We start from the raw sequence: 27,756 nt of genomic DNA on the forward strand, positions 1-27,756 counted from the left end.
CAGTCCCACCACATCCTTGCTGTGTGCTCTTGGCAAACTCTTTTAGCTGGCCTCCTTTTCTAACAATGGGCTGATAATGTTATCTGTTCTACAGAGCTGTAGTGGAAATTAAATGAGAATGTGTCACAAAGCAAGCAGTCAGTTAACATAAACTATTTATCCTAATCATTTAAATATATGTTTCAAATACATATACATCTCCAAACTAAAAGGTGACTATGTTGAAAGTCTTAATCTTTATTTTTAAATAATTTACCAATACAACATTGCTATCTCACAGAGATCATCTGAGCTTTGATATCACATCAATGATTGATATTTTTCTATTTCATTTGAATCTCACAGAGACATTCAATTTTATATTCATGAAATCAGTAAAAGACAATCGTTGAAATAAAACGGAAATGTAGCAAAGCATGTCAATGAACAAGAAGTTTTTTATCTGCTGATACTCTAAATATATATATATACCTTGGTATTTAAGTCTATTATTAAGGAAATTCCATAACAAACCATTTTTCTCCCAGATGAGTAGCTCAGAATGTTAAAAATCACAGAAATTCTTAGTACCATAAATGTACCTCAATTTTTCAAAAATCTAATATAATGCAAGACAATGACACTGAAACATTATGAGATAGGTGAAAACAATATTTCTTCATTTTTATAAAAAATGTTATGAAAAATGTCTACATAGAGATATTTGGGAAAGAGAATTTTAGGAAATATTTTCATATAAGAGTAAATAGCTTACAAAAATTATCCTATTTATACTCCTTATGAACAGAGCATAGCTTTTTAAAATCTTCGACTTCCTAACTATACTAATAAGTAAAATCTTTAAATGATGGAAATCTTTCTCAATTTAAAATTAAGCAATAAAGTTTTAATTATAATCTTTAAGCTATGAGCATTAAAATAAAAAATTTAGCTATCCTAAAATACATGACTTGGTGCTGAAATTTTTAGAGTCTAATGTATGTCCCAAAAATCCAAAAAAAAAAACCCATTCCTGTTAAGTCAATTCCGACTCATAGCAACCCTATAGGACAGAGTAGAACTGCTCCATAGGGTTTCCAAGGCTGTAATCTTTACGGAAGCAGACTGCCACATCCTTCTCCCAGAGCCGCTTATGGGTTCGAATTGCCAACCTTGTGGTTAGCAGCTGAGTGCTTAACCACTGTACCACAAAGGCTCCTTCTAACCTAGGTACCCCACTTGAAGCTCCTGCCTATAAGATGCTAATGAAAATTGCTCATAACTCATTAAATTTATCAGAGGGAATTCAGAAATATGACCACTTAAACTTTGATATTTTATCTGAAATAATAATAATCCGTATATATGGTACAGATCAAATGTGGAGTTTTTCAACCTAAATATTTCATGTTTTGAAATATAATACATCTCAAGGATAAAGCATATTGTCTCTTAAACAATTGCTATTAATGAAAAAATGCTATGACTACCTCATAATTAGCCTTTAATATCTGCATATACATAAAATCGTGTGCGCATGTGCGTATGTAATAATCCTATCTCACTCTGAGCATTTCAAACTTAATAATAAAAAAAAAAAAATGAACATTGTCATCGAGTTGATTCCGACTCATAGCTGCGCTATAGGACACAGTAGAACTGTCCCATAGGGTTTCCAAGTAGCAGCTGGTGGATTCAAACTGCTAATCTTTGGGTTAGCAGCCGAGCTCTTAATCACTGCGCCACCAGGCTTTAAAATTAATACATGGGTGCATACATGAATAAATGTGATAGGAAATGGCACAGTAACTTTATTATTTGATTTTAATTTTTTAAGTGATGCTCAATATCTTCCCAGACAGAATAAGTCTCTCTTTAACTAAAATCTTTTTCTGAGGCAGCTTCATGATCAGCAGGATTTTCAACCTGGGGAGGAAAGGCCATTTGCATGGTGGGAAGAATACAGCTTTAGTCAAAGAAAGACCAGGATTGTCTCCGAGCTTCACACTAGTCACTGGCTGTGTGATTATTTTGAAGTACTTCATCTTTCTAACTTCCAATCCATAAATTGGGTTTAAAGATCCCCCCTCCTAGATGGCTATGAAGATAAAGATTAATAAATATAAAAAATCCTTTGCACAGTGTCTGTCTCACAGAAGGTGCTCTAAAGAGGACAACTACTATTAAGATAAATTTGTAAATTACAGCTTCTATTCTGCTCACAAGCACAAAGTTTTCAGACATTTAAATTAAAGGTCTCAAATTGGGACTTTGGAGGACACATAACTTAAATTCTACCAGTACATTACAATGACTGTATTTAACAAATGCCCACCCCCGCCCCAGTGATGCTGGTTGCCGTTTCCAATGCTACTGCTTACTTTCTTCATTAGAGGAGGTTCCTTTTATGTCTTTCCGTTATGGGAGAAAGAGTGTTCCAAATATATTTTTTAAAGATTTTTTTTTACTTATTTTAAAAAGAACATTCATTATTTGGGTTTTGTTTTAATGGGGGATCTTTCATTAGTGATTTTTATTAATTGTCATTTTGCATTATCTGACAGTTCCTTCCAAGAACAAAAAATATACTGTCTTGTGTTGTAATTTTTAATGCCGTTTTATAATATTGCTTTTATTAGAAAACAGTTTTATGTGAAAATAGAAAATTTAGATTTCTACAGGTACACAGTAGGTATGATAATATGGAAAATCTGAATGATAAGCTGTTTCTGAGACTATCCCAAAGCAACAAAAAGGCATAATTAATATACAGAAAATATCAGTCTTGGAGCAGATCAGACCCGGTTTAAATGTTGACTCCATATAACATGGACAAGTCAGAGAACCTCTGTGAACCTCAGTTTCCTCTTCTATAATATAAGGATAAGGCATCTGACTTAAAGGAAAGTTATACGGATAAATAATCGACATGACAGGCAAGTATACGAAACGAGTTAGATGTTCAGAAAATGTGATGCTCAGAAAATGTCAGTTCACCTCTCATTCCCCTTCCCCACATCATCATGATTTCTAGATAATTAATGTTATTAGGTCTATTAGTATTTTCATGGAAGAAAAGAAAATATTCACCAAGTATTTTCAAAACAATTATGAGAACCTACCTGGTAAAGTCTTACAAAATCTCTAGCCCCTGACCCCTGGATAACTGAGATGTGACTTTTATTTATTTCGATAAAAACTGCATCCAAATATGCTATAATACATTTTATAACATCTACCAAAGAAGTATGTCTTGCAACAGAAGACTTCTACATTAATTTTAGAAAAACATTTATTATTTCTAAATCTATATACCCATTAAATTAACCTAGTAGTCATTAATGAGTAAAGTTGCCAGATTCCTCCATGAGTAAGTTCTACGTGATTATACACAAAACAGCACTGGAGATAATGTTGACTTCTAGTTTTGCCATCTTGAAATAAATTTAAATTTTTAAATAATCATAGTTTCTGTGACTGTACTAAGACTGGTAGTTTTTAAATTATTAGTTATTTTGATTATGTCATCTTGGTGACCCTGATTTACTTTCTATTTCTACCTATAATTGTCCATTATATAGCACGATAAAAAGAAATAATAACAATTACTAAAGACATAGAAATAACAATAATAATAAAATGAACATACCTGGAAATAATTGCTTTGTTGGAGCACTGAGTTGTGCTTGCTTTGAAACTCTGTAAGCAATATCTGAACCTTTTGAATTCTTTCTATTTGTGCAAAATCCAGTTGTTTTTGATATTCCCTCTGGAGAACTGTGAAAATCTAGTGCTTTTAGTACATCAACTGGAGCAGCTGAAAAATAAGTAAAAAATAAGAATAAATTGAACAAATAATCTAATAAAAATTAGCGTTTTTAACAGAGGAAATAGTTTGTCATTCCTCTCCTCAAATCTATTTATCACTTGCCCACTTTGCCACAATTCCCTAACATTTGAGGGAGAGGATAAGGGGAAGGTGTGAGGAGGTGGAGGGTCAGGTAAAAATAAAACCATAATAATGTTCTCAAATAAAAATATCTCAAATCTGGAATAAAATTACTGAAAAGCAAAACAGAAGATTTGCTTGTTGATCTATACGGGATTTGTAGTTGTCATTGTTAAATGTGGTTGAGTTGACCCCATGTCACACAGCAGAACAGCCCATAGGGTTTTTCTAGGCTGTAAACTTTAGGGAAGCAGATTGGCAGGTCTTTCTCCTGCAGAGAGTATGCGTAGGTTTGAACCGCCAACCCTTTGTTTAGCAGCCGAGCACTTACCTGTTGCACCACCAGGGCTCCCTATTATGATATTTAATATAGCCTAATAGGAGCCCTGGTGGCACAGTGGTTAAAGCACTTGGCTGCTAACCAAAAGGTCGGTGGTTCAAACCCACTAGCCCCTCCTCAGGAGAAAGATGTGGAGAAAAGATTTGCAGCATTGGAAACCCTATGGGGCAGTTCTACTCTTTCCTATAGGGTTGCTATGAGTTGGAATTGAATCAAGGGCAGTGGGTTTGGTTTTTTGGGTATATAAGAATTTACCAATATTCTGATGCATCTCGATTACAATTTATAAAATATTTAATCATCCCAAGTAATGGCATACTTGGAATAAAAGTGAATGCCAACACCTTTACATTTTCCATTTATTTCTAATAAATCTTCTATTCAACTATTCATAATCCAAACAAAGACGATTTTGAATTTTCAAATTTACGATAAATAGTATACTTAAATATCGCAAAACTTATAGTTACTAGGCCATATCATAAAAACAAAGAGAAGCGGAAAGATGTTAAAAAAGATAGATAACACAGTAAAATTCCGTTGACTTGAATGCTTTCCTTGTTAGAGTGTCTAACACAAGACTCTGTTTATAGCTGAATCTAGGCAAAAGCATGCTGTTGTTCTTAGGTGTCATCGAGCAAGTTCCAACTCATGGTGACCCTATGTACAACAGAAAGAAACACTGCTCAGTTCTGCACCATCCTCACAATCACTGTTATGCTTGACCCCATTGTTGCAGCTGCTGTGTCAATCCATCTTGTTGAGGGCTTCCTCTTTTTCGCTGACCCTCTACTTTACCAAGCATGGTGTCCTTCTCCAGAGACTGGTCCCTCTTGATAACATATCCAAAGTATGGAAGACAAAGTCTTGCCATCCTTGCTTCTAATGAGCATTCTGGCTGTACTTCTTCCAAGACAGATTTGTTCATTCTTCGAGCAGTCCATGATGTATTCAATATTCTTCGCCAACACCATAATTCAAAGGCATCAATTCTTCTTTGGTCTCCCTGTCCAGCTTTCACATGCATATGAGGCGATTGAAAACACCATGGCCTGAGTCAGGCCCACCTCAGTCCTCAAAGTAACATTTTTGCTTTTTAACACTTTAAAGAGATCTTTTGCAGCAGATTTGCCCAGTGTAGATTGGCAGACTGGCAAAAGCATAGATTTCCCAAATCCAATCCATACCAACTACTGCCAGTTACAGTGATATGGCCAATATAAGTTTGGAAACTTAAACTTCCCCTTTGTGAATTGGACCCATTTGGATAACTTGCTTTCTTAGATACTCAAATTCCCTGGGCTTTAACTATATACCTAATTAAATCAGTAAGCAAGTCAAAATATGAATCACGTAGTGTAAGCACTGTTATATTCAGACTTTAGAATCCATGCTACTCAATATATTTATATGCTACTGGCTTTCTACCTCTATTCAAAAATAAACAAAATATCCAGAGCAGGCCATGCGCTGGCCAAAGAACCACTTAGCATACACGAGATCTAGTCCTTAAATCATGTATTTAGATTCTAATTGGGGAGGCACTACGTATGCCCAGTAAGTATGGAGAAGGCAGTATCTACATTTCCTTAGACGTACACACTGCTGTATGGTTCAGAGGTAAAACAGACCACTTCTGGCTGAAAGTTACAACTAACATTACTAATTTGAAATGTTTCAGTGGTTAAAGAACAAAATAGAATTGTCATCATATTTCAGAATAATTCAGCTGATAACCAAAAGGTTGGGGGTTCAAACTCACCAGCCACTCTGCGGGAGAAAGATGTGGCAGTCTGCTTCCATAAAGATTACATACAGCCTTGAAACCCTGTGGGGCAGTCCTACTCTGTCCTATAGGGTCTCTATGAGTCAGAATGATTCAACAGCAGTGGGTTTTTTGGTTTTGGGTTGTGTTTTGTGAATAAATTGATCCTGGGAGGACTTAATGAGAATGAAAATGGGACTCATTCTAGAATCAGGAAATACCATCATCACAATTTATCACACTTCACAAAGTAGAGGGTAACCTACAATAGGGTTTTGTTCTTTGAAAATTATAATTTCAACCAATTTTTGCTTACAATAACTATCAGTCTGTTGTAGAATGTATGAATAATTGAATAAATGCTTGTAAACAATGTGCATTTGATCATTTCCTTAGTTATTTAAATTTTACAAGCATATAAAATGTATTATATAAACAACAATGAATGTTCTTCCCTTTAATACTAAAGCCCCTGTCTACCTATTTCATCAAGCTTCTGAAAGAAAATCCATTTGGAGTACACATTGGGTCAAATTATTAAAGAAAGGAAAAAAAACTATTCTTAAACGAGGTCAAAGATTTTGAAGGGATTATTAACTCAATCAAATAAGGTACTTTAGTTCAGCTTTGGAATATTTAAAAGAATCATAATGGCTTTCAAGAAAATTGTCTGCACTAGCTATGCTTGCAATGGCCAGTTTTTTAGGCTAATAGGATACCTAACCATTCTTACTTTCTTCTTTTCTCTTACTATAAAGCTAAGAAAATACAAATTATAATAACTGCCACGCTCAGAGCTCCTTAGGTGTGCCAGTCACTGAGTTAAGTTTATCACATACGTTCACCTTCATCAGACTTGCAGAGTGTGTGTTCTTATCCCCACTGTACAGACATGGGAATTGAGCACCAGAGAGCAAACTAAATAAACCGTGCAAAATAAAAACTTGAAAAATATATACAAGCAGTCCCATGATTACAAACAAGTTCCATTCCTAAGCCTGTCTTTAAATCGAGTTTGTATGTAAGTTGGAACAGTTAGGTATGGTTCGTATCTAACGTCAAATGTTTTTCTTAGTGTATAGCATATAGTGTATCTTTCTATGCATAAAAAACATTAAAGAAACCCTTCCAGGTACACTAAAACACCTTTAACATAATAATACAGTAATAACAATATTTTGATGCACGTCACAAGTATCACCCGTTTGTTATTACGAACCATTGTACATACCACAAATTTTTAATAGGCTTTTACAGTTGATTCGTAACTATGGGTTGTACGTAAGTCGGATGTTTGTAACCCAGGGACTGCCCGTGTATTGGAACCAAACCCATTGCCATCGAGTTGATTCCATCTCATAGTGACCCTATGGGACAGAGCAGAACTGCCCCATAGGGTTTCCAATGAGTGACTGGGGGATTCAAACTGCTGACCTTTCGGTTAGCAGCTGAGCTCTTAACCACTGCATTCTCAGGGCTACAATGTACTAAAATTATCTTGAGCCAATATGATTCCTGCTGTTTATATTTGTTTTAAATTAAACTCATTATGTTACAGGGTATAAATTATTCTGAAGCAGAATGTTTCTAAAAGCCAAGGTATCTTATCTGTTTATTTTATCTTATCTTCTTGCTTTGAAGCCATTCTCAAAAGAATAGCTGAATAGTGTAAAGACTCCAGGGTAGACATGAACACAGCTATGAATGTATAGGTCTTCCGTGAAGTAAAGAGTACAGCCCCATTGTTTTGGTCACAACAAGACATACATAAATAATACAGAAAATGGATCACAATTTTCCTTCTCTCCAAAGTTGACTTTCACATGATCACCTTGTCTAAGAGCACAGAACATTTGTTTCTTCCTACTTTGAAACTAATGAGATAAAAACACTCTCCAGGATTCAAAATAAGGGCTCTATTTTTAAAACTTGACAAAGTTCTTTGTAGAGACACATGGCATCTTGTAAAAGTATAATATTTTTTAAAAATCATAATTTATTCCCAAAAAGACAATAAAAATTAGAAATGAATATTTCAACTTTTTTCTTAATATGCATATAACGTTACCAAAAAAAAAAAAAAAAATTCAGTTAATCAAGTCCTAAATTTTTTTCCATGTGGACTAAATAATAAATCAAGTCACTTTGCAATTCTGCTTTTTATTTGATCTAATAAGCATAATATTTAATAAATCCTCATAATAGAGATTCTATGTTTAGAATCTATGTGCGCACACACGCATGCACACAAACTATTCTTCATATCTAGTCAACTGAACTGCAACTTTTTGATTAAAAGCAAATGTGCATTATGGCTTAACTCTATATAGCTAAAAAAGCGAAATTCTTATATTCAAAGAAGTTCTTAAATGTCGTCAACGTTTTAACTGCTTCTTTGTTGCCAATACCGGTGACACAGACCATGATTCTCTTTCAAATGTATCCAATTCAATACAATATTTTGTTCAATAATATTTTCCTGCATTTTACTGTCATCTGTTAACCAAACCAAAAACCAAACCCGCTGCCTTTAAGTGATTCTGACTCATAGCAACCCTATAGGCTGACTAAATGGAGGAAGAGGACATCAGAGCCCATTGCATTACTACAATAACCATTTAACTGGTCTCCATGCCTTTTCAGTCTGAGAGAGCTTCCAAAAATTCAAACATGAACATGTGATTCTGCTGCTTAAATTCTTTCAGAGAACTCCACTGACTTCCAGAAGACATCCACACACCTTGCATATAATATCATCAGGATCTGGATACATCTGCCTGTTCTCCCAGTCCCACCCGCACCACCACATCCCCATCCTTATCTCTTGTTACCCCCTAACTCCTTCCTCCCTCAGTGCTCTAGCCATACTGAACTCAGACTTCCTAGAAACCAAGTTCTTTCTTCTGCCTCTGGGTCTTTATAAATCCTACTCCCACAGTCTGAAATATTATCTCCATCTTACCTGAGGAATAAGTGGGATATAACTGATATGCTATCTCCTCCAGAAAGCATTTCCTTATCTCCCAAAGCTGGGTTAGATATGCTTACCTCTATCATAGCACATTTTACACTGGGTTTTAATTATTTGCTTGTACTTGACTTTTTCCAAAATTAGAAGAGGAGAGAAACACAAAACACACAGGATTATATAAACACACACGACCATATAAAATGTTGGCTGAATGAAAAAATAATATTTATGTATAATATATATTTATATTATATATATACATAAAATGGGGCCCTGATGGCACAGTGGTTAAACATTTCACTGCTAACCAAAAGGTCGGCAGTTTGAATCCACCAGCTTCTCTTTGGAAACTCTACAGGGCAGTTCTACTCTATCCTGTAGGGTCACTATGAGTCAGAACCAGCTCGATGACAACGGGTTTGTTTTATATATATATATATTCACATACATATATATATATACATATATATACATACATATATATACATATACATACATATATATACATACATATATATATACATATATATATATAATTTCAAAACAACTTCCTCTGGAGTCCATACAATTCTCTAGTCTTGAAACAAAAGTTTCTGAGAACTTAACATGTCCTTTCTGTTGTACTCTATTGACCTCTTGAACATCTTAATTCATTCATTGATAAATTTGGCCCCTAGTCTTTGATCTTTTCTCCCTGTTGCCTTCAACATTCACATATATTACCCATCTACCATCTCACAATGCTTTGAGCACTGGGTATCTAATTAATTTCTCCTCTAACCTTCTTCAGCCACACACCCCTATGAGCAGTAGAGAAGGGCAGCGTTATATAGTGTTGAGGGCCTAGGCTCTGAAGCCAGACTGATTCTGAGTCCCACCTCTGCCACTTAGCATTAGTGTGATTTGGACAGATCACTTAACTCTGTGCCTCAGTTTATACATCTGTAAAATGAGAATAATAAAAGTACTTAACTCAAAGAGTTTTTTTTGAGAGCTGAGCTGGTATTTGTAACAATGCCTTAGAACAAGCGCTTGGCAAGCTATGCCTACAGACTAAAATTGCCTTCCTTCATATTTTTGCATAACCTGCAAGATTTTTTTTTTTTACTTCTTTAAAAGTTGAAAAAAACAAAAGAAGAATATTTCGTGACATATGAAAGTTATATGAAACTTAAATTTCAGTGTCCCTAAATAAAGTTTTATTGGAACATAGTCACACCCATTCATTTACTTATTGTCTGTCCCTGCTTTTGCACTACAAGGACAGAACTGAGTAACTGCTACAGGAACCACATGACCCACAAGGGTTAAAATATTACTATCTGGATCATTTGAGCTGAGTTCTAAAGATGAATAGTAGTTCATTAGCAAAGAGGAGGGGGAAAGAAACAGCAAATATGGCAGCAGTGACACAAGAGAGTATGGGGTTCAAGAAAATGAAAGCAGTCATGCTTGCCTGGTAAAACATCAACACTAATTAAATTCAGCTATCCAAACTTTCCTTGGGTTCACCATGGCTGCTGTGAACAGCTGGAGAAAAATCATGGATTCACTGCCACAAACTCCAAGTGAACCTTTATACTCACTCCTACTCATTCCTCCAACGCCCAAGTTTTGCCCTCCAGCTGAAGTAAACTTTTTTCCGTTTCTGAAATGAACCATGCTTCCTTTATTGGAGATATTCTCTCCTTCCTTGCTCATCTGGCTAAGGACAACTGACTGATTTTTCAACCTTAACTGATTTTCAATCAGCTTATTAGAATCACCTAGAGAGCGTTTAAAATAGACAACGGCTGCGTCCATCCAGAATTAATAAAGAACAATGACTAGGGTAGGGCACAGGCATCCATAGGTATAAATTTTTCCCAGGTGAGTCTAATGTGCAGTCAGGATTGAAAACCTAGTGGACTCAGATCTAGTCAACCTTTCTACTTCAACCTAAGTATCACTCCCTCCAGGAAATCCTTACTCACTCCTCCCAGGCTGGGTTATGTGACCCTCCCATTCGATGCCAAGTGCCCTATACTCCCTACTGATAACCCCACACTCTATAGCATTTGCTCATTTAACTATCTCATTCTCTCTCCAGACTGTATGCTCTCAGACACAGTATGTATCTAACCTATAGTCATGATTTCCCTGTTATATACTCACACCATGTAATATTTCTTTCTCACTCTTCTTTTTTTTATACATGCAAAGCTTGTAAATTATTGTTTAACATTGGCCTCTCCTGACAGATTGTAAACTCTATGATAGTAAACATTAGCACTATTGATGTCCACTATTGTATTCTCAAGGTCAAACATAGTGGCTGGCACATTGTAAATAATCAGTAGAGATACAGTCAATGAATGAATAAATGAATGAATGAGAAGCTACATCCTACTTTGCAGCTGAAGGCTTTTTCCCACTAGCCTCTCAAAGCAAAGGAAGGGGGCTGGAAGTGGCCTTTAACAGCATCCGGAAGAGCTTACCAAGTTTGGTTGTTATAGTTGTTTGAGTCAGGTCTGGCAAGAACACAGTGGCTTTCTAAAGTAGATTATTTCCTCACTTCTAGAGATTCACTTATCCTCACCTTTCACCTTATATCACAGACCATAGATGAAACACACCATCATGGAATGAAATAAAAAAATAAATAAAACACAGAAAGTTAAAAACCATCTTCTACACAGTTGTGAAATACTTTACTACTTCAGATGTCACTTTAAGGACTAAAGCACACCTGACCCAAGCCAAGGTGTTTTCAATCACCTTATATGCATGTGAAAGCTGGGCAAAGAACAAGGAAAACCGAAGAACTGACACCTTTGACTTCTGATGTTGGCGCAAAATATTGAATGTACCATGGACTGCCAGAAGAAAGAACAAATCTGTCTTGGAAGAAGTACAGCTGGAATGCTTCTCAGAAGCGAGGATGGTGAGACTTCATCTCACATACTTTGGACATGTTATCAGGGGGGATCAGTCCCTGGAGAAGGACATCATGCTTAGTAAAGTAGAGGGTCAGCGAAAAAGAGGAAGACCCTCAACCAGATAGACTGACACAGTGGCTACAACAATGGGCTCAAGCATAACAACAATCATGAGGATGGCACAGGACCAGGCAGTGTTTCATTCTGTTGTACGTAGGGTCACTATGAGTCAGAATCGACTTGACAGTACCTAACAACAATAAAAACAACAACCAGGTAAGTATCAAGAAGTCAGGAGTACTAATGTGTATGTATGGTAATGGAATGTAGTTGTTTTTGTTAGCTGCCATCGTGTCAGCCCAGAACTCATGGTGACCCTATCTACAACAGGATTGAACTGTTGTAATCCACAGGGTTTCATTGGCTGATTTTCAGTAAATTACTAGGCCTTTCTTCCTAGCTCACATCAGTCTGGAAGCTCTGCTGAAACTTGTTCAGCATCATAGCAAATGCAACCCTCCAATGACAGATGGTGACTGTGCATGAGTTGCACTGGCCGGGAATCGAATTCAGGTCTCCCGCATGGAAGGCAAAAATTCTACCACAGAAACACCACTACTTCCTAGTGGAACATAGGACTGACAAAAGACTAATATGAAGAAAAGTGATCAATTACCCTAATTTAACTACAACCAATACTCTGGTATACTTCAAAATCTTAAGAGCTCTTAATGAGTAGTCTAAAACCCAGGCAATGCCAGAGTATATAGACAATGATTAACAATTTAGTTTCTGTAGTTGGAACTGCTAACTTCTAACCCCAAACCAATCACTTATTATCTGTATGACTTTGGGTAAGCTCTCTATGACTTGGTTTCTTCAGTTTAGCCTCATTTTGAAAATTAGATGAGATAAAGCAATTTAGCAGCTTCCCTGTACTCTGAAATTTGTCACATGGTTCCATGCTATGTAGAAAAATATATCCATATGGTCTTGCATTATGTAGTTGATGCCCACCTCCCCAGATCCATCTTAAATTATACCCTTCACTCCAATTATGCTTTTCTAGCTACACTCCCCTTCTTAAAGTTCCATTTTCAAGTCCCTTTCGGTGTTGTTCTCCTTTTTGCCACAGGCCTTGAGACATGCCACTGCCTGGAATGCTCTTTCTTCCTCACTTCACTTTATTCTTCTATATTCAATTGTTACTTTCTCAGGGAAGGCTTCTATGACTTCACTGAGCTTCTGTTCTGCATTCTCCTAGAATCTTGCACCTCCCCTTCCAAGCATCTAGCATAGTAGTAGTTTTCCATTTATTCTGGGAGTATTTGATTGATGATTGTTTCCTCAAGTAGACCATAAGCTCCCTAAGGCAAAAGTGTATCTAACTTTGCCCAGCTTCTGTGTACTTGTCGAATATGTAATTTAACAAATGAATGAATGAATGAATAAGCCCAGCCCCTAGCATGAACACATAATAGAAATTTAATATCTATTTGTTGAATGAATAAATGAATGATTGAGTATATTAATTAACTTTTCACTGTAACTCTTCTAGTAACACACATACTCCATGAGAACAGAGATTAGCATACTTGGCATACTCTCTTTGTAACCACAGCACCTAACACAGGGGAGGTTCATAGAAGGCCAACCCACTGCCATCCAGTTAATCCTGACTCATAGTGACCCTATAGGACAGGGCAGAACGGCCCCATAGGGTTTCCTAGACTGTAAATCTTTACAGAAGCAGACTACCACCTTTCTCCCATGGAGCAGCTGGTGGGTTCAAATCGCTGACCGTTCAGTTATCAGCTGAGCGCTTAACCACTGCACAACCAGGTCTCCTTTTATAGAAGACAGTTATTTAATTTTTGTGGTTACTGAACAGTTTCAATGCCAAACCTTCTCAAATCATAAAAGTTTATATGAACTGAAAGTTGAAAGCAGAAATAATGTCATAATAGTACGTATATTATATGCTTTTATTATGTTATGAATATTATATAAAATATCATAATAATGTTACAGCTCTGAAGATGGTGAAGGAAAGAACAAAAGCCAGCTGAGGAATGTTATATTTGAGAAGTATAGCTATTTCTTATTTACAAATGGCCGAGGCTATTAGAAAAGATTACTATCAAACTAAAATTACATTTTAATATGGCCATTTGATTTTAACGTTGAAAAGAGCTATCTTCATTGCTATTTACTTTATTGTATGCTCTGAGGAGGAGGATTAAAAGAAAGCATTATCTGTATCATAATCAGTCGATCTGCTCAAGCCAATTCTTCCAGAGCCACTGCTGTTTCGCAATAGGGTACTTACGAAATGATCTGCACATAAGCAGATGCCTAGCTTTTCACTTGAGTTCCAGTGCCTTGTTACACGAGCTAGGCATATTCCCACTTTCAGATACATTTACTTCCTGTTATAGAGGTTTGTAAACCCCTGTCTGTGCATCAAAATTATCTGTGGCACTGTATAAAGCACATATGCTTGGAATCCATACAAAATATATTCAAGCAAAGCCCTCAAGGTTGGGATTGGAAATAACTGTGGTACTAAACTAGGACTGATTATCCCTCTCCTGTTGACATTAGTGAAAATTCCTTATTATGAATTCATTCACTCATTCATTCATTCAACAAATACTTATCGGCCATCTATTATGCTTCAGATATAATGCTAGATGTCACATTCTCTTACACAGGTGAAAAAGATGCAGTCCCTGTTTTCACTGTAGCGTTAATTATATTCTATGATAAGTAGAGTATGTTTTAAGGATGTTCTAGAGTGTCAGCTACCAAAGTCTTCATGGTTAAGGAGAGGTTATTCCCAGAAGAGATATCCAAATCATGAGTAACAAGCAATGGTCAGCCAAACCAGCAGAGTGAGAGAGTGTTCAAAGTGGAAGCCATCACTTATTCAAAGGCTTGGAGGTAAAACAGAGACTGAAATTTTCAGGGAATCAAGGAATATCAGTAGAAGTTACTTCATACTTCTGTAGACATTGGCAGTAATCAATATGCATAGCCATATATTACGTCTTAGGTCTTTAGTTAGATTATTCAAAAGCAAGTCATTAGAGCTGCAATCTACACCTCATTTCAATTCAATAAAGATTTATTGACTTTCTACTAAGTGACAACCTCTGGTCTAGGTGCTTGGGACACAGTAAATGAAACAGAAAGATACCTGTCCTGGTGATTTTAGTGTATCTAAAATACACAACGGATAAGAAGAAGCTATAAATATAACCTTTTTTTTTCCTAAAATGATTCTATAACTACTGTCTATTAATCTTCCTAAACACTTGAAACTTTATATACTCCTTGCTTTATAATATAACTATGTGTATGATATATAACTTTCTAACCTAAGAAAAGAATTAGTTTATTAAAATAATCATAAAGCAATATACAGACATAGATAAATAGGCCATTAGTTCTAATACTCATTCAAGCTAAGTCAGAACATTAATCCCCAACAGCATGTAAAACTCAGATGAGAGGTTCAAAAATGAATATATATTTCTAATTCTCAATTTTCCAGATTGATATCATTCTTGATTAACCTTTCTTTTCTGCCTCATCAGTAGACAAGTGAAATGATGATTTATGCTGCTGTCAAAGCAAAAATACTACCTCATGTGGTATTTTTCTCTATCAGATTACTATTTTAAAGCAAACCACAGTTTAAGAGGTACTATAATCAATCATTAGCTGCAAATATTTAGTGATGTCTTTGGAAAGATGTACAAAACTCTCTTCCAGCAGAGGAAAACTAGAGAGAGAGTCTCAACTCATTTACTTTCAGAGAGAATGTATAGAAAAAGGCAGGGGGAGGGGTAATCTAATCACTACTAACAAGATAACAAGAAGAGGTCCTCAAACTTTCACACCACTCCGAGTTAGATAGATTTTAACCTTGTTTCTGGCTGCTGGGTGAATTAAGAAGAAAATTAACAACCTAAACAGTGACTATATCATATACTGTGCATTCTGGCCCCATGGTAGGCACTGGGGACGCAAATAATAGGTTACAATCATTACCCTCCAGCAATTCCTACAGGAAAACAGTGATTTCAGCAGTGTTCAATGTCAGTGTAAAAGTATTATGACACTAAAATAAATAAATAAAATATGGATGAGTAATCAGAATCAAGGGCTCTGAAGCAAGATCTTCTAGGTTCAAATTCTGTATCTACCACTTACCAGCTGTGTGATCTGAGGCAAGATACTTAATTTCTGTTTTTTGGTTTCCTTATGGGTAAAACTGGAATTTTAGCATTAACTTATCTTCAGGACAATCGTCCCAATGAAATGAGATGCTATAGGAAAAGTACTTAGAACTTAGTACTATGGGTTTTGACAAATGCATAATGTCACGTAGCCACCATTACAGTATCATGCAGAGTAGTTTCACCACCTTAAAATGCCCCTTGTTCCACCTACTCATCCCTCCCCACCTCTCCCTGAATTCCTGACAACCATTTATCTTTTTACTGTCTCTATAATTTTGCTTTTCCCAGAATGTCATACAGTTGGAATCCTACACTATGTAGCTTTTTTCAGACAAGCTTCTTTGACCTAGCATATGCACTTAAGATTCCTCCATATCTTTTCGTAACTTGATGGCTCATTTCTCTTTATCACTGAAAAATATTCCACTGTATGGATGTACCACAGTTTATCCAATAACCTATTGAAGGACATCTTGGTTGCTTCCAATTTTTAGCAGTTATGCATAAAGCTGCTATAAACATTTGTGTGCAGGTTTTTGTGCTGACATAGTTTTCAATTCATTTGGGTAAATAATCAGTAGTGGGGGAGTGAACCCTAGTGTAAACTATGGACTTTAGTTAATAATAATGTATCAATATTGGTTCATCAACCGAAATAAATGTAACACGCTAATGCAAGATGTTAATAATAGGAGAAAATGGCAGCAAGGAGAGGGGCAGATGAGAACTCTGTGTACTTTCTGCAGTTTTTCTGTATACCTATAACCTCTCTAAAAAATAAAATGTATTTTTAAAAAGGCTCGTAGGGAAGCAAATAACCCGTATAAGAAATGAGATGGGTGATATCATAACAATGCAACTGAAATTAAAAGAATCATAAGAGAATACTCTGAAAAACTGTACTCTAACAAATTTGAAAAATCTAGAGGAAAAGGACAAATTTCTAGAAACTCGCTACCTCCCTAAGCTAACACAATCAGAGGTAGAACAACTAAATAAACCTATTTAACAAAAGAAGAGATTGAAAAGATAATTTAAAAAACCCCAACAAAAAAAAGCCCTGGCCCAGATGGTTTCACCGGAGAATTCTACCAAACATTCAGAGAAGAGTTAACACCACTATTAAAGGCATTTTAGAGCATAGAAAAGGATGGAATACTCCCAAACTCATTCTGTGAAGCCAGCATAACCGATACCAAAACCAAGTAAAGACACCACAAAAAAAGAAAATTACAGACCAATATCCCTCATGAACATCAACGCAAAAATCCTCGCCAAAATTCTAGCCAACAGAATTCAGCAACATATCAAAAAAACAATTCACCATGATCAAGTGGGATTTATACCAAGTATGCAGGGATGGTTCAACATTAGAAAAACAATCAATCTATCACATTAATAAAACAAAAGACAAGAACCACATGATCTTATCAATCGATGCAGAAAAGGCATTTGACAAAGTCCAACACCTATTCATGGTAAAAACTCTCAACAAAATAGGAATAGAAGGGAAATTCCTCAACATAATTAAGGGCATTTATACGAAGCTAACAGCCAATATCATCCTAAATGGAGAGAGTTTGAAAGCATTCCCCTTGAGAACGGGAACCAGACAAGGATGCCCTTTATCACCACTCTTATTCAACACTGGGCTGGAGGTCCTAGCCAGAGCAATTAGGCTAGAAAAAGAAATAAAGTGCATCCAAATTGGTAGGGAAGAAGTCAAAATATCTCTATTTGCAGATGATATGATCTTATACACACAAAACCCCAAAGAGTCCACAAGAAAACTAGTGGAATAGAAGATTTCAGCAAAATATCAGGATGCAAGATACACATACAAAAACCAGTTGGATTCCTCGACACCAACAAAGAGAACTTCCAAGAGGAAATCAGCAAATCAATACCATTTACAATAGCCCCCAAGAAGACAAAATACTTAGAAATAAATCTAACCAGAGGCGTAAAAGACCTATAAAATTTAAACTACAAGACACTACTGCAAGAAACCAAAAGAGACCTGCATAAGTGGAAAAACACACCTTGCTCATGAACAGGAAGAGTCAACATTGTGAAAATATCAATTCTACCCAAGGCGATCTACAGATACAATGCAATCCTGATCCAAATTCCAATAGCATTTTTTAATGAGATGGAGAAACAAATTACCAACTTCATATGGAAAGGGAAGAGGCCCCAGATAAGTAAAGCATTACTCAAGAAGAAGAACAACGTGGGAGGCCTCACACTACCTGATTTTAGAACCTATTATACTGCCACGGTAGTCAAAACACCTGGTACTGGTACAACAATAGGTACATAGACCGATGGAACAGAATTGAGAATCCAGACGTAAATTCATCCACCTATGAGCAGCTGATATTTGACAAAGGCCCAAAGTCCATTTATTGGAAAAAGACAGTCTCTTTAACAAATGGAAATCCATCTGCGAAAAACTGAAACAAGACCCATACCTCACACCATGTACAAAAATTAACTGAAAATGAATTAAAGACCTAAATATAAAATTGAAAACGATAAAGATCATGGAAGAAAATATAGGGACAATACTAGGAGCCCTAATACATGGCATAAACAGAATACAATCCATAAGTAACAATGCACAAACACCAGAAGAGAAACTAGATAACTGGGAGCTCCTGAAAATCAAACACTTATGCTCATCAAAAGACTTCACTAAAAGAGTAAAAAGACAGCCTACAGACTGGGAAAAATGTTTGGCTATGACATATCTGATCAGCGTCTAATCTCTAAAATCTATAAGATATTGCAAAACCTCAACAACCAAAAGACAAACAACCCAATTAAAAAATGGGCAAAGGATATGAACAGACACTTCACCAAAGAAGACATTCAGGCAGATAACAGACACATGAGGAAATGCTCACGATCATTAGCCATTAGAGCAATGCAAATCAAAACTACAATGAGATACCGTCTCACCCCAAGGAGGCTAGCAGTAATCCAAAAAACACAAAATAATAAATGTTGGAGAGATTGTGGAGAAACCGGAACACTTATACACTGTTGGCGGGAATGTAAAATGGTACAACCACTTTGGAAATCAATTTGGCGCTTCCTCAGAAAGCTAGAAGAAGGCTCTTAGAACCTAATGCATAACACAGCCATGCATTCAGTCCTAGCTCTTACTATTATATCTGCCTGGAGAGATGAAGAACAGTTTCATGGAGGTGTGACATTTGAGCTAAATCTTGAAGTATGAGAAGGCATTTACTAGATGGACAGGAAGAGAACAGCTATTCCAAGGAGAGGGAATAGTGCATTTAAAGACAGTGGAGAATATGGGCAAGAGGTTTCACATGGCTGCAGTGCAACGTGATTGGGCGTGTGGGTCGTGTGAGGTGGAAAATGGCTGGAGATGAGACGGGACAAACAGAGGGGTCACATCCGGAAGAGTACTCTACTTCATGCTAAGGGATTTGACAGTAAAGTTATCCTCAAAGCCAGTAAGTATTCTAAGACTCATCAGTGTTCAAAAGGAAGAGTGACAGCCAATAGTAGACTGTGCTCCACCATCAGATTCTAGTCTATATAGAAAAGTCAAGGAAAGACACTGCTTTAATATTTACCGCTCTTCTTCCTCTGCAGTTACTCTGAGAGCAAAATGTATGAAAGTGCACTACAGCCTCTTAGCCTTGTCAAGAGAAAATCTGAGTGAAGAAGGAAAGTCAACCACTTCGCACAGTCTAATTCCTTTAAGCCCGGATGTCAGTTTACCAGCCAGACAGAGGAAGGAAGCTTCCACTGACACTCTATGCGCTCAAGCTCTATGAATAGAGACCTTCATTTGCCTGTACAGCAGAGAGCCATTCAAGAGCAATTAAATTTGGTTAAAATAAGAAAGAAATGTCTTTCTAAGAAAAAAGGGCTTGAGGGGATTGCAAAAGTTGATTGTGCTAAAGCACTTTTACACAGGTTTGTTTTAGTTCTCAATTGTCAAGTAGTATTTAAGCTGGTCTCTTGCTCTGAAATATGATAACCTTTCTTTTCTCTGAGTTCTTTCTCCTAAATTAATAGCACTGTCTCTAATTCCATGCACAGCAAGCAAAGAGTTTATTTTACCAGATAACAGTAGGTCTGGTGATCAGCCAATGTCTAAAGAACCACTAGCCAAGTCAGTAGTAAGCCAAAGACTGCAACTGATAGATATTACTTGTTAAATCACTTAAAAATTGTCTTTCATCTTCTCTTCAGAGCTACTGTTATTTATGTTGATTCCTGACACAAATGAAGACAGAAAATATTCTACTTACCTATGAAAATCAAATCATATTAGAGTTTTGAAAGAAGGAGAAATAAATATACCAGGCGCATTCTAACATAGAAGGCAATTAAAAAAAAATCTCAAAACTTTAGGTTTGAATTAAATCGCAAAAGAAATTTGAAGGAATAACGTCTAAATTTAGGGAGGCGAAAACCGCACTCCCTAAAACTACAGGTGAAAAACTATACTGAAAACTGCCTTTAAAGTTGACTGTTCAGTGAGAAAATTTAGAGAACACTGCAACTTTTATAACATCTGTGTATACCTCCCTTTCTTCTTTGCTAAGGAACAAAATTTCAGTGGTCAAAAAAAAAAAAAACAGTTTGGTTTCCTCTCACCACTCCCAGCTCAGGTCACATTTCCCCGGAATTAAAGGAGAGACTGCAGGAGTAAAAGCAGAAATGCAGACCAGCTCTTTGCCCTCACTCTGCACTTGTCTTGAATTCCTAATGATTACACCAACTGCCCTTAATTACTTCTCCAATGGCAGGGAGGAAAGAAAAGTGTATCTAGGACTCAATAAAATTCTACCTTCTGAATACCTAAAATAATCATTAAAAATTACTTAAAATGATAGACATGACTCAATACTTATAAAATGCCATGTTTATGTAAATTATTAAGAGTTAATCATGAGTATAAATATTAGTGTCTGTGGCATCTTCTTAAGGAACCTGAGGACATGTACTGCTTTTCCCTAAAGATAGGAAGACTTATTATTTGGTTAAAAAAATACTAGCTCTTGAAGGTTGGGCTTCTAAAACTATTGAGAAATAAAATTGAATTTTTCCTTTTTAATTTCTCAAAATTCCACTTGTGGTACTAAAATGAGTCATAGTTGTTGATAGCACAACAAATATCATGGAAGCCCATTAACAGCAAGGACTTCCCTATAAATTAACTACTGGTTTATTCCTGAAGTAAAAGATATTTATGTTGTTTCAGATGCTTTGACCAAAAAAAAAAGTTAATTAGACTTTACACTACTAAGTTCTCCCCTACTTTATCCACAAAGAGGATCACTTATTTGGGAAACGAATGACAAATAAACAAACACTGCATATCAAGTAATAATGAATTCATTATCTGGTTTATTAATAAAAGGTATGTAAAGAAGTATGATCTATGAAATTCATTCCTTCTATAATTTCTTTGCTTTTCTGTGACAAGCACATAAATTTGACATGAGTTGCCTTATGTGAAATAAATGTCTGATTTCCTTAGCTTCTTGAAAATTCAAAGTTGCACCTAATCCTCCATTAACAAATTTAAAGATGATTAAAAAAAAAAACTGTTCTCAATCTAGCAACAAATGTATACCAAAAAAATAAATAAGTATTATACTTTCTACGCTGATGCAAACAGTCTTATAGAATCACATAATCAAATATATTAAGGATATAAATAACAAAAAATTACCCTCTTTAAATTTAGAATTTGAGAAATATTAAAATGCATTCTATATATCCTATCTGATTTTCTCTCTAAACTAGGCATTTTCACTTAATCCATCTTCTCAATGGATTCTTAATCTAAACCCCAGCATATATAAATTTAGGTAATATTTAATCATTCAATAAATCTCAGACTTCTTTTATTTTTAATCACTACTACAGATCTTTGCCCTATCCCTCAGAAAAACCTTAAATATTATGAGGATATTTTTATGTTTTTGTAGGAAAGAGTATTTAGCTAACAATTTTCTGTGCCTCAGTTTCCTCATTAGTAAAGTGATAAGGTAGGATGGATTCGCAATTTGTATAATTCCCAGCTCTAGCATTCTCTAAATAAATCCCATCTAAAAAAAGCTTTTCTTTCCCTCAAAATTTCAACTTTTTATTACACAGACACTGTCAATCAAGCTTGATTTAATTTGACTCCATTCATTATCACTCAGTAGTCAGCACCTCAATAAATTAACCAGTGTGAAGAGGATTTGTCTCTGAAAAGCAGCAAAGATTTTTAGAAAAAGAAAGGTGACTATTTAGACTTTGTCAGACAGAAATCCTACCCACAAATCTGAAATGGAGTCATGTTTACCCTGTTGTATTTTAGGGATAACAACCTGAGCAACAATGTTGTGGTTCTTCCATTTCAGGCACAAATTGAGGTAAACACTAAACCTAGACATATTCTATCAATAAATTGTAAGCAACCAGACACATTTCTCATTTTTCAATTTCATAATTTTCTTTAAAACTATGGAAATGTTATTATCTCAGAGAGTAACTATTATAAGGTAATCCCTCAGTTAAGTGGTAATTATAAAACAACTTGTCACTTTTAAATATTAATAGACTTAATTTGAAAACTAACAGGAATTTAGGTGAAAATGTCTATAATTAACTGAGTATATATGTGCCACCTAAACTGAGATTATCTGTATATACTTGCATAAAGATGCTTCTCATAAATTGCCTATTATTCTTCATTACTGAATTTTAAAAAATGGTAAGTGACAATATTAATAATAATAGAAGACTCTGCATTTGTTTTCAGAAGCATATCTGATCTTTTAAGTGATTAACTAAGTAATCAAAGGGGCAAACTTGATCTCTTTGCAAGGCTGGGTTAGCACATACTCTGGAAGCCGTACCATTTCACCTGCTGATCCTGGGCGCTCAAAACAATTCTTCATCAGGGCTCACTACCAATTACCAACAACTTTTTGAAAGCTCCTCATAAAATTGATCAACATTTTGCAAGACACTGTATAGGTTTAACTGCCCAAAGTTGGATGCCATTTTAATTCATAAAAATTGATTCAATTAGATATGATTTTTCCTTAGTACTCAATAATAGCTTAAATCTTACGTCTTACTTAAAACTCTCATATAAAGCCATCTATCTTAACATAATCACAGTGTAATCACTATAAACCTCAAGTAAATCCCAGGTTCTTTACATAATAACTAATGGACTAACTGACAAAAAAATAATAATAAATTCATAAGATAACTGATTTATTAACCACAGGGAAACAAATGAAATATAAAATTGAAGTTAATCTAAATGCATATATTAAAAAATACACCTAGTTTTTTTTTTTTTATACTAAATCATTGTAAAGATTAAAAGTTTTGAGTAAGTATGGTAAATATTTCCAAGTTATAGAATTTGGATTTTCAAATTAAAACAATATGGTATGTGTGAGATCACAAATTTTCTTTTAATCCATTCACTTCCAAGAACCTTTCTCCATAAGGTGAGATGCCGCAGGATCCTAAACTATGCTTTTCTTAGAGTCTAACTTTATTATGAACACAGAACTTCTTAAGGCTTTAATGTTTTTCATCCAAGAAAAACAAATTTTATCTGAAAATAGGCTCTTTTTAAAATTATCTTTGGGTTTAGCAACCAAACCACACCACTGCCCCTCACTGAAATCAGTAAGTTTTAGTATGATGCTGGAGTACATTACCTTTTAAAATTAATATAAAATCCTACTGATTGTTACTTTAACTGCAAATCTGAAGTATTAAAACTGGATACTGTGTTTGTTTTTCCCCTATATAGTGATTCAGGCTTTGAAGTCAGTATTTCCTTTATAAACATGAATATACTATTATTTCATTTTTTATGTTTATTAAATGACAGAAGTGCCTATAAAGTAGGTTTAACTAAACATGTGACCTCCCTCTAAGCAACAAGCACCAAGCAACTTGACAAAAAAGGAAAAAAAACTTACAATCTGAATATTTAACTATCTTATCACTTTCAAGACATTTCATCAGAAATGACAGAAACTCAACAACATCTGATCTTTATACTTTGCTATTTCTCACATTACCTGACTTTATAAAAATAGGGATGGGCCTACCATTTATTTGATGCTATATTGAAATGCTTGTTTAAAAGTACTTCAGTTGTGTAGCTAGATTGAAAAAAGAAAATTTATGTGTCAGAAGTGTAGAAATTTGATTGTTTCTGCTATTCTTAGTGCTTTACAAAAAGACCTAATGTGGAAAAGAAACATAAATACCTTCAGAGAAATAATTCCTGAATTTATATAGTGGTGTCTCTTGAGCTTATATTTCGTCTATGTTCACAGATTACTGTCATGGTTTCTATATTTTTAAATAAATAGCTCCAATTACTATCCCCTTGGCCACATGTGAATGTGACATGCTGAAAAAGAAACAGAATGTCCCTTCTTCTTCAATCCAGTGTCCTTTCAAATATTTCTGTAGTTAGAGGGATTTTTAGAGGCCTCATCTACTACAGCAGATGCCTGAATTCCAAATAATAAATAAAACCAGCAGAGGGCAGAACTGCTGACAGAACTCACAAACTCAACTGGTGACCAGGTACCAAAGTTAAGATGCTAACTTTTGAAAGATTCCACTTTCAAGGGCTCTCTTACTTATCCTTGAAAATGTAGAAGAGGATGAATCAATTCTTTATCATTAATATAACTCATTTCATAGTCAAAAACAGTCCTAATTAGGTTCTGACTATATTCACCAGAATACACTGCTACAGAAGAATGATCCAGCACTTCCTGCCACTCAGGAAGGTGAACCGTGAAGGAAGAATACAGACCACTTTTGCAGAGTGTAGTGAACCAGGAGGGAAGAATACAGACCTCTTTCGCAGAGTCTCGTCTCAGGGAGCGCTAACTCACTTCAGAGGGAACTCAGATGTTGGCATTTAGACCCAACACCAGAGTCTCAGGTTTCTGCTAAAACCTGCGCCATTTGGGGTCGACTGTATTTTTTCTCCATCAACCTATCCTCATCATCCTCCTTCCTAAGCCCCAGCTCCTCTGCAGGTCCTCTAACAAAACTCGCCTTTCTCCTCTAAGCTGCTTGGGCTTCCTAAACTCCAAAAGCGCTTGCCCGCCAGCCGGGTCTACAGCACCTAACGGACCGCTCCAGTCAGAGGCTTTTGCGGGAAAGGGCGGGGGTGGGGGAAGGGGAGGGAGGAGGCCTAGGGGAGGAGTAACTTCACTCTCCTGCCTCGGGTACTGACAGAGATGCAGTCTTCAGTGCGGGTCTGGTCATTGAATATTTGGTGGTGCCACGTAGGAACTTTTCCTTACCGCTCCCCTCCCACCCCATCCTACGACCCCTCCCCTTCCCTCCCAACCCCTATTCCTCCATCCCCACCCCAACGGCTTGATGAGTTTCATCATTCTCCAAGAGAACTGCATGTCCAACCTGCAAGAAGAAGGGGGGGAGGGGATCATAGATGGGAGAAGATGACTGAAATTCAGGGAAAAGTATTCTCCTCCCAATCTTGAACCCGTTGTAATGTGCTTCCTTGCAGTCTGCCAATTTTTCCACTTAAAATCTCTTCAAAATGCCAAAAACAGAAAGTGTTCTCAATCTTCTAGATTCATCCCCTTGGTTTCCCTTATATCCCAAAGAGTAAAAACAGCCTTTTTTTCTCACTTTGTTCAAGACAAAGAATTTTATCAAGGTTCATTTTATACCCTCTCTCTACATTTTCTCAACTCACCCTTAAAAAGGTATTTCCATTAATAAGAATCTGAAGAAACTAGAAGAGGTGTTAAGAGCAACCTAAGGACTGCTCTTCAGACAAAAGCTTTGTACAACTGCCCTTCTGTTCAAGGTAGTATTTTTCCTCTTTTCAAAGAGGCTAGAAAGTGATGAAGGGCATTTCAGCAGGCTCTGTGCCTGACAGATCTTTTTTTTTTTCCCTGTTACCTCCTCTCCCATTACTGTCTCGCCTACATCCATCTCTCTCCAGTCTCCACTTCCAACCTGGTGGCAGCTACAATCTGGATTTTATTTAAGGGAATTGTTTTTAGGGGGTGGGAGGAGAAAGGAGGAGTGGTGAAAGGGGGAGGGGCGCAGAAGAAGAAAGACCGACGGCAATCTCCCACCTCCCCAAATCCATTTTTTCTTACCTCCTCTGACCTCTCTAGCCTGGAAAAGGAAGGTCAATGCGAGGGTTGTTACGGTGAAATCCCAGAGCCACCGTTTCGTTTTCCACCTAGAGGACCACCGCTCCATCTCCGAGCCCCGCGCTCACAGCTGTGAACTCAACCCACAAAATTGCGATTGCAGACCAACTTCGTCCCTTCCACGGTATCGCCGGGGACGTTCGCTACACAGCCATTGGAGCGGGAGAGTGGGGGAAAGTCAAAGTGGTTTTCTTTTAAATTTGATGTTTGCTTCCTTCCTGCCCCTCGCCCCTGTCCTCTCCTTCTCGGACGGCCCTGTTGGTAGGGACCCTCCGATCCGTCCTCCGCCGGGCCCTGCCTTCAGACTGAAGGCAGATGAGGGGCTTCAACCAAAAGGCAGAGAACACTGCTCGCCCCTAAAGGCTTCATGCCGTCAGTGGGCCGGACGTGAGACTCCGGGCAGCCCCCTCTCCCGCCCACTCCCCTCCCTGCGCCCCCCTCCTAAAGCCCCCCCTACCCCTGGCGAAACTGACTAGCCGGCTGAGGGTCAGACCCAATCACACGCCTCTCGGGCCGCCCCGAGCCCGCCCCCTCTCGCTCGGCCCAAGAATCAGGACTGCAGGCTGGCCCAGCCCACCAGCCATCCCCCATCTCCCCACTCCTCTCCTCCCTCCTCTCCTGCCCAAATCCCCGAAAAGAAATGGGAGGGAGCTACAGGGGACGCGTGCTTGGCTCCAGCACTTTGGGAATGAAAGGAATTGCAGGAGAGCCCTGGAGCCCACAGAGTTTTCAAGGAGCTTCTGTATTCAATAAAAACAGCTACTTGTCTTCTTGCACCCGTCTGTTAGCCTCGCGTTCGTCGGCGGGGGAAGGGAGGAGCCAGTGTCTGATCGGCCACACCGCTGGAGTCCTGGGCTGGCAGCCGTAATCTTATCCCCGTGCAAAAATCTGCTTCTTATGGCAGCCGTGGAACCGGCGGACTCGTTGCTCTGCCTACTCCGAAAAGTATTTTCATTCTCTCTTTTTAGACTTAGAATTAAAAGAAAGGGATAAAGGTGGTATGGAGGGATTCTAGAGACCAAAACCTAGGAGTTTGTAGAGAAGCTCGCCCTTGGGATCCGAAACAGAGCTTTCTTTCTTAAATGCTTAAATTCAGCACTAGGTTGATTCAGGGGCTCTTTTTATAGAGAGCTCAACTGCACTGAGGAGGAGAAATAAATTTATGAGAGTTGACATTAAGGGGTGAGTAATTTAATTTTCCAGCTGATTCTGCCCTGATTCCCGATGGGGAGGGGGTGAAAGAAGAGGCAAGGAAAGCAACTACTAGAGATCTCCAAGGGTCCATGCCCACACCTCCTCATAAAGGACCTGGCCATGGCCCTTAGCCTGGGGAGCTGAAAACGTGGTCACTC

The 27,756-nt window shown here is 37.0% G+C and overlaps 1 protein-coding gene across 1 annotated transcript in view; it reads right to left on the bottom strand.

Moving 5' to 3' along the window:
• Positions 1–26,660, bottom strand: part of COL11A1 (collagen type XI alpha 1 chain) — a 235,940-nt gene extending 209,280 nt beyond the window's left edge. The window contains exons 1-2 of the mRNA XM_004385738.2: positions 26,348–26,660; positions 3,629–3,796 (exon numbers count right to left, since the gene is read on the bottom strand). Coding sequence (XP_004385795.1) covers positions 3,629–3,796; positions 26,348–26,453 — 274 coding nt within the window. The 5' untranslated portion in view covers positions 26,454–26,660. The remainder of the gene's footprint in view (positions 1–3,628; positions 3,797–26,347) is intronic.
• Positions 26,661–27,756: the final 1,096 nt, after the last annotated feature.

The sequence above is a fragment of the Trichechus manatus genome, unplaced genomic scaffold (genome assembly GCF_000243295.1).
Source record: "Trichechus manatus latirostris isolate Lorelei unplaced genomic scaffold, TriManLat1.0 scaffold00144, whole genome shotgun sequence".
NCBI lineage: Eukaryota > Metazoa > Chordata > Mammalia > Sirenia > Trichechidae > Trichechus > Trichechus manatus.